The sequence below is a fragment of the Trichoplax adhaerens genome, genomic scaffold, assembly GCF_000150275.1.
Source record: "Trichoplax adhaerens TRIADscaffold_6 genomic scaffold, whole genome shotgun sequence".
NCBI classification, from domain to species: Eukaryota; Metazoa; Placozoa; class Uniplacotomia; order Trichoplacea; family Trichoplacidae; genus Trichoplax; species Trichoplax adhaerens.
The window spans coordinates 391804-400824 of NW_002060948.1; the positions used below are offsets into that span (position 1 = coordinate 391804).

At 33.7% G+C, this 9021-nt stretch overlaps 1 protein-coding gene across 1 annotated transcript; it reads left to right on the forward strand.

Annotated features, from left to right (window-relative positions):
• Positions 1-2015: 2015 nt before the first annotated feature.
• Positions 2016-6862, forward strand: TRIADDRAFT_57079 (uncharacterized protein; the record flags this gene model as incomplete). Its single annotated transcript, XM_002113146.1, has 9 exons — positions 2016-2394; positions 2759-2806; positions 4658-4865; positions 5007-5046; positions 5277-5375; positions 5528-5597; positions 5723-5769; positions 5865-5923; positions 6802-6862. 9 exons carry the CDS (start codon positions 2016-2018, stop codon positions 6860-6862), a joined length of 1011 nt encoding a protein of 336 aa, XP_002113182.1.
• Positions 6863-9021: the final 2159 nt, after the last annotated feature.

A 9021-nucleotide genomic window follows, 5' to 3' on the forward strand; every position in this document is an offset into this window, starting at 1 on the left:
CATAGCACAGTAACAGCAGCCAGTGATAGACGAAATCAAATCAATCAACTATCATTTTTGCATATAGAGGAGGGTTTAGTAATCTCTGTAGGAAGCTACTGCAATCTTATTTTACCATAGCACAGTAACAGCAGCCAGTGATAGACGAAATCAAGTCAATCAACTATTATTTTTGCATATGGAGGAGGGTTTAGTAGTCTCTGTAGGAAGCTGCTGCAATCTTATTTTACCATAGCACAGTAACAGCAGCCAGTGATAGACGAAATCAAATCAGTTAACTATCATTTTTGCATATGGAGGAGGGTTTAGTAGTCTCTGTAGGAAGCTACCGCAGTAGTACTAGTAGTCTCTGTAGGAAGCTACTGCAATCTTATTTCATCATAGCACAGTAACAGCAGCCAGTGATAGACGAAATTAAATCAATCAGCTATCATTTTTGTATATGGAGGAGGGTTTAGTAGTCTCTGTAGGAAGCTACTGCAGTAGTACTAATAATCTCTGTAGTAAGCTACTGCAATCTTATTTCACCATAGCACAGTAACAGCAGCCAGTGATAGACGAAATCAAATCAATCAACTATCATTTTTGTATATGGAGGAGGGTTTAGTAGTCTCTGCAGGAAGCTACTGCAGTAGTACTAGTAATCTCTGTAGTAAGCTACTGCAATCTTATTTCACCATAGCACAGTAACAGCAGCCGGTGATAGACGAAATCAAATCAATCAACTATCATTTTTGTATATGGAGGAGGGTTTAGTAGTCTCTGCAGGAAGCTACTGCAGTAGTACTAGTAATCTCTGTAGTAAGCTACTGCAATCTTATTTCACCATAGTACAGTAACAGCAGCCAGTGATAGACGAAATCAAATCAATCAACTATCATTTTTGTATATGCAGGAGGGTTTAGTAGTCTCTGCAGGAAGCTGCTGCAATCTTATTTCACCATAGCACAGTAACAGCAGCCAGTGATAGACGAAATCAAGTCAATCAACTATCATTTTTGCATATGGAGGAAGGTTTAGTAGTCTCTGCAGGAAGCTACTGCAATCTTATTTCACCATAGCACAGTAACAGCAGCCAGTGATAGACGAAATTAAGTCAATCAACTATCATTTTTGCATATGGAGGAGGGTTTAGTAGTCTCTGCAGGAAGCTACTGCAATCTTATTTTACCATAGCACAGTTCCGCAGCTAGTGTTGGCTGGCGGTAGGTTATCACCGCGGTTAAATAACTTCAAAATTCAGCCCAAAAGTACAATTGAATTCAAATAGTTGTAACCCAGGTCAATCAACCACGCATCACCTAGAACCAAGACGGACAGACAGGACAGCAGCTGCTATGTAGGGCAAAAACAACACGTCGTGTGTTCCATTCAATTGATGGAGTTTGACCGGATGAGTTATGGTGTTAACGGACAACCGGACAGCACAGAAGTACAATAGGACGTATTGTACTTTGACCGGTTAGAGGAGGTACAAGTTGCGTACGCCTGCGGGTGTTCACCCGACACCACAGTTACCGTCATGTACGACTGGACGTATCATACTCTACTGTACAGTAACGATCCGTTTCCGGCGACAGTTACGGTAGGCGGTTCATTGTGACATTATTTCTGATAGCCAAGAGGCAGTATGCAATCAGTAGTCACCCACATTCATCTTATCATGGACAAGCATAGTCTATAGTGCAACGACAATATCATCAGCAAAATGCAAAATGACTAGCAAAATTGATGTCACTAGTCCATACTGGCTGCAAGGATGACATCATTTTGGGAACTTTATAGAGCACTTGAATCGTCTGCCGTCAGCTACACACTCAGACTCAGCCGCCGGTCCCGGTCACTCCAAAACGTCAAAGCAGTGAAAGTGAACTCATTGCTCGCCAGTCCTTGCAAAATTCATTGAAATTGTCCATTTTAGGTTGGGATTTCTTTGAAAAGTTGAAGAGAAAAAAAAGGAGAAATTAGTTATTCGCTATTTGCTGCTTAGGACATTATTGAAAGGAAATTCAAGTATGGCAGAACATCAGCAAGAGACAACAACCGGTATCCAAACCGACGATATCGACCACGGCAATGGTCAATTGGAGGAAAACTACCGGGCCGTAACACAGGAAGATCCCAGTGAAAGTCATGCTGTCGAACCAACGGAAAGTGAAAATTTAATCGATATATCGCCATCATTCCAAGATGCTAATACTATAGAAGGTACAAACCACGCTCAAAGCCAATTTAATGACGGAGAAGAGAGACCTCTTACTGCATCGGATATTACACTGCAAACAGATAATCAAGAAATGCAATCACAACCAACGGAAACCATCAAAGATTCACTAGATCAACTTTTACTCCAGACTCAAGATAACCTTGAGGAGATCACGGATAATGAACAAGGTTTTAAAACCTAGACTTGTAGATTACAGCCATCAATTACTACTCTCAATAATATTGAAAGAGATAACATTCTATATGATTTTTATTGCTTACAAAAGTACTTCTAGAGTTGTAGTCTTGTAGGCTTTGACAAACATCGCAACAACATCTTGTATACATCCTTTTTTTTCCTCTGGAAAAAAAAATTACTGTATTACAGGGAGTTGCAAGTCATGACAGTACAGTATTCAAATAGACTGTAAAACAACCATAACGAAGCATGAACAAACCGATACAACTCTGTAATCAACAGTATTATAAATCGATGTACAAGTATTTCCACCATGTTGAATCTAATTATTTTTTGAATTATTTCTAATATCAGAAAAGCAAGCAAAAATTGTCGTCTGGTTGAAGAATTTAGATCCTCGTTGTGAGTATAAAAGAAAATACAATAATAATATAATAATATAATAATAATAGTACCTCGTATTCCACCATTCAAGAACCGTTTTTATTTTCAAGATAAAGTAATTCTCAAATGCTTGCACAATATCGGCTGTCATGGTTAAGACTTGAGAGTGTCATCTCAACAAGAATAACTTATTCAAAGAGTAATACGTATGCAATACTTTACGAACTACTTACTGACAATACAGCTCAATCAGTGCAACTTAACTTGATCGACATCGATCTTTGAGTCATCAACTATTAAAATCATGATGTAGTTATAATATAGAAGTCATGTCCTTAGTTAAAAATCAACCATCGCTGCAGTCTAACATACTGTAAACGCCTACAGTATATTAAGATTTCCTATATCACTGATAAACATCTCCATTAACAAATGTTATTTATACGCAACATTTATACTTTACTGTAACTGACTGTAAGAACAATGTAACTGGAATTGTCTTGAGCTATAATAGAAATTCAGGAGTAAACATCAACCCAATTGTTCTGATGTTTCGCTATTGACAACTTTCCCTCTAGGTTATTCCCTATAGTCAATTCATATAATACAGTACTTGAGCTAGAAATCTAGAGTGACCAATCAAGATGTTGACCCTTTTGATATTGTACTGTACTACGTAAAAACATCCACGAATTTATCAGTTGCAAAACTTGAATCATCGACTTAGTGGTAATCACTCCAGATGATATTGCATTATATCTTGAACAATATCTACATGTAATGTATGATAGCCTGATTTTTACCGATCATAGTATTCAGTAAATTGCCACCAAAGTACAAAATTATGCTACTAAATTTCAACCGTTGCCTATTTGATTTTGAGTCAACTCATTTCTGCATTTATAATGTTTAAATTGACTTTGAAATTACTGCGGCTATATATTGTTTAGAAAAGAAATTAAAGACTGCTATAGTACAAGCCTTCCTTGAGGTTATACCTAACAGTGAAATAGCTATACGCACGACTGTGATTGATTCTGTTCTACGCAAACGAGGAATAAAAATTGATACCAATAGAATGCCAACGTAATAATGATCACTCTTTTATCAGTGTTTATCATATTTTGTCTGGTTTGTTCACGTATAAGTATAATAATCTGATCATTATCACTGATCAGAGCTTTTCGTTGTAAAATAGTATGCTAATTTTTATCATTTTTTCGTCTCTGTGTTAGTAATTGTGTTAACTAACTTTCAGTATTGATAATAATTAAAAGTTGTAACTTACCCTTAAACTGTAGTCTACTCGTAAATTTATAGTTTAGCCCCCCTATTCAACGAAAGTGGATTACATACTTTACGAGTATAGATTGAGCTAGATTGCATCATGATAATCATCAACTTAATAATTCTAGTAATCATACAATACACTACTGCGCAAATTGAGCTAGATCATATCATGAAAAATGGCCAACGCAATAATTCTAGTAACCATAAAATGAAGAATCCATCATATCTAGTGTTATCCTACCTGCTATATCAACGAATCATGCAATATGAAACTTCTTTTTGAACGTAATTTGACAATTACACAGCTATCATACTCGATAAATTGGCGATGCCGTTACTTTGAGATAGTCTTGATAGTAACTGTAAATTGTATAGAGAAATTTATGTAATCCTACGTTATAAAATTTGGCTATATGCGCCTATTGTCATAACTACTAAGCAATCCTTATACTATACTATATACTGTATCGTATATTTATATTATACGAGGTATTCTATCTACTGTTATTGCAACTGCTGCACTGCACATAATACTAATTATATTTGTTAATGTTAGCAATTTTTCTTTCACATATATAGTCGTAAAATTGATTTATTGGCAAGACTGGAAAGAAACTGGCGTTGTTTTCGCTTCAACGTTGATACTTTTGCTTACCCTCAAATTTAATTCATTGCTTAGCGTATTAGCCTTCTTTGGAATGGCAACATTATTGGTGACTTTTGCATGCCGTGTTTTTAATACTTTAATGCAAGTTCTTCATAAGAAACAAACGGAAAATCCATTCCAGTAAGTACTTCGATGTATTATGTATTAAAATAAGCTCAGGTCGTTTTGACCATCTATACAATATCATAACTAGATTTTTAAATCATTTTTTGCTAACTGTTACTGGAGTTGTGTAATTTTTTATTATTTCATAATTTTCAGAAATTTGTTAGACAAAGAAATTAAAATACCAAGGGAGTTCGTTAGTATCTTTGCATAACATTTTATCTCTATATTAAAATGATGGTTGCACCATGATAGTGATGAATAATCAGGATAAGACTAATTTCTACTGTAAAATTGATGTTGCAATGTATCTGTAATATATTGTTGCCTTTTAATTTAAAAATTCGTCTAAACTTTTATCGAAAACAAGCTCTGGAATGAAAAATTTTTGATAATTAACTAGTTATATATATATTTTAAATTTAGCTTTTGGACATCGTTGATAAAGTTCTACAAAGATTAACTCCAATTGCTGAATATTTACGCAATTTATTTTTAGTTGTTGATATCGTTGAATCGTTGCAGGTGATTATTTTAAAAAATTACAAAATTAAATATTTTTAGCCAATAAGTTACATTATTACTAAAACATTGATTTCATTATAAATAGCAAATATGTACTAGTTCCCTTCAAATTTTAGCAATCAATTTTAACTGCTACTTTATTACTTTTTTAGTTTGGTATCAGTTTATGGTTGCTCTCTTGCATTGGTAGCTGGTTTAGTGATTTGACTATAGTCATCATCGGTACAGTAACCAAAACATGTTTACATAAAATTTATTGGCGCCATAATTGTCAATTGATTTCCATTTTTAATAAATTAATTTCTCCAATTTAATTTCACGCTATTATTCAATATTACTTTACACAGCGGTCACTCTCTTATTTACTGCTCCTGTAATTTACGAAAATAATCAGGTATGAATGACCCACCTATTGCAACATTAGTTAACATTATAGCATCAACATTAAAACGAAGCTGAACTAACATTACTATATCAAATATTTATCAGGCTCAGATTGATATATATATCAATTTGGCTAAAACAGAAATCAACAACGTTATGGCACAGTAAGTTATATTTAATACTTGGCCCTAGCCAATTTATCCATTAGTTTCTTTTCTATTGAGATATTTAAAATGAAATTATATTATGTGCATTTCTTTGATTGAATCTACTAGGGTGGATGGACTTATTCCTGGTCGCAATAAATCTAAAGATAAAGAAGATTAACCACGGCAATTGTTATCTATTATTAGCAACTTTAGTTTTCCTGCATATCATACCGTATCTGAAAAGTACTATACTTTATTCTTTTAAATCTTAAGAGGAAGTTTTCAAATTTTGATAGTAATCTTAGAAAGCGACCTTTTGCATAACTAGCTTTAGCTGATAAATCAATTATCGTCAATAAGAACTCAATATATAACAATTTGAATTTATATGATTAATATCTTGTAATTATCCATTGTTTAATGTTGTCTTCAAACGTTATTTACACATACCGAAAAGTGCTGCTTATACTGTATCAAACTGACGTTGTTTTAGCTAGTATTTTTCTCAGTTTATGGTGTACTGTATGTTGTTACATTGTTGACTACATATGCTGCACCAACATAATATCGATAATAAGTATACAGCGGAATGTTTGTACCGTATGTATGTATGCATACAGTGTAGGCCATCATTACTATATAAATCGCTCTAATGTGCAAGAACCTTCAATATGCGTATACACGTACACATTACTATTAGAGATTTCTAATCTAATTTAATTGTCTATATAATTAAGTAATTATAGAAATTGTACGTTTGAATCACTAGTAAATACTCGTATCTTTTAGTTGTTTGTGTAAAAATAGCTAATGCCCGATTGTAACAACTTTTCACAAAATTTTTGTCTTCTTTTAGCCTATAATTTTATTAATCTTTCATCGAACAACATTAGCGACTATACGATTATGAGTACACAAGCCATTGTCGTCGTTATTTTGGGTGTGACTAAATAATGTTAACTCTGTTGTGGAATTTGAAAACTGATAACATTAATCATACTGCGACTCATTTGCATCAAATAAATTCTGGTAATAACACCGATCACATGAAGATTTTAAAGTCTCGCAGTATAGAAAAGTGATTTCAAACTCCAATAAACTCTGTAATTAAAATTTTTCCAGTATGAGAATAATGCCTTTGCATCTAATAAGAACAATCTTGATGTTAGTCCGTTCTTTATAAAATACAAATGTTGTAAAAAGTATATATAGATATGAACGTAAATTGAAAACGCTAAGCAGCCAATAATTAATTGATAGAGGCAAATGTTTTAATAGTAAATAGATAATAATCTGTACGGTTAACTGCCATCTTATTATACACTGATAGTATCTCAGACATTTAAATAGCTTCTTTTGCTTTTGCCGTAAAGAAATAGATTGAACACATAAGTCTCAATTGTAATGAATGCTATAACTTAGCCAACTTATGCAAACTTAGTACTCTCCGGTAAGATTTGCATAATAATATCTTACGTTTGATTAGAAACGTGACGATGGTACAAAATGAATTCATTAGCTTTCTTACGCTAGTTGCAATTTATTCTTTAGAATTTCTAATAATGCATCGGAGTAATTATCAAGTAGAGTGTAGGTCTTGTCAAGATTTACACTAGTATCCTTCGCAATGTCCTCTTGCATTGATAAAATTCTTGAAGATTCGCCTACAACACTACTGTTCGCTTCTCCACCGCCGGCTAACTGTCTAAGACGCTGCCTTCTTTGTCCTTCCATTATAGCTAGCTGTTCTTGCATTCGAGTAAAATGTGATACTAGCCCAGATAACATTTGACTATTCCTTTCAGTTGGTTGACAATCTAACAGCTATGTTTAAAAACATTACGTTACCGTAGAAAATAAATTGACAAACATTATAGTAACATAACATAGTATAAGAAATTAAGAATACTCACCGACGAATGCAAGTCGGCAGCAGCTTTAAACGATCTTTGAAGATTTTCAATAGTATCTCTATAATCTATAGCTATCAGAGAAATTAAAAATTAAGTGCTAAATCATATAACGTAAGGAGACCATTAAAGGATAATGTAGCGTAGATCACATTAATATAATAAACATGGTCCCAGTTTCATAGTAGTAATATACACATGTGCATATAATGTATTGTTAACACTCTACAACATACGTTGCATATGCAAATCATGTTCAAACACAAAGATAAACAATTTATACTCAATAGAGTATAAATCATCCATAAATTTAAACCCACTCCGAACAAATATTTGTCAATAATCTAGGCTAATGTTTCATAAAGTACTTCATCTACAGAACGGGTTTTACCTCCAATTTCAGTTCGTGGTGATGCAATTGCAAGTGAAGTAATTGATTTTTCAGGTGATGGCTTTTGATAGTTATGACTATTTGACCAAGTTTCGTTTTTATCAATTGGACCATCTGTTCTATTCGTAGTCGATTCATAACGCAATTGTCGGTTAACCTTCATTAGTGGCGATGAATTATCAACATCAGCCTTAAAATTACTTATTTGCGAACTCGACCGTTGCTCATCGACATTGTGGCCAGCTGATGATAATGCCTCACATAAGGATTCATCTGCGATATCATTATCATCTACAACTATTTCCGATTCATGCATTGCTATACTATTATTTCCTTCCTTTAGGTCATTTTCCTCATCTACGTGTTGGCTAAGGTCTTTACTCTCTTGCAACTGATCATTCATATCTGTAGAAGCAGCTTCACCTTCCTCATCCTGGCATTTATTTAAAATATCAATTGTAGTAGGACTTTTTAAATCACTACTCAATCCTTCATCTTGGATCTTTTCTGAATTCTTATTAACAGTATTTTCAACATCTTGGTTACGAGCAGCAAGTTCTGGGTTAGATAATGTCTTTAATAACGGTGCTTTTGAAGATAACGGCTGCTTCTCAAGGTTTTCTTCAATCTATGAACACACATACGCATTATTTAGCATTTAGACAAAATGAAAATTGTCGGAATGTGTGAGATGGAATTTTACCTGTTCCTGTGGAGCCGATAACTTACGGCTTCCTAAAGTAGCAAAACCCAACTGATATGATATAACATAAAAAAATGTGTTCTTAATATCCAGTAAATTACTTTACAAT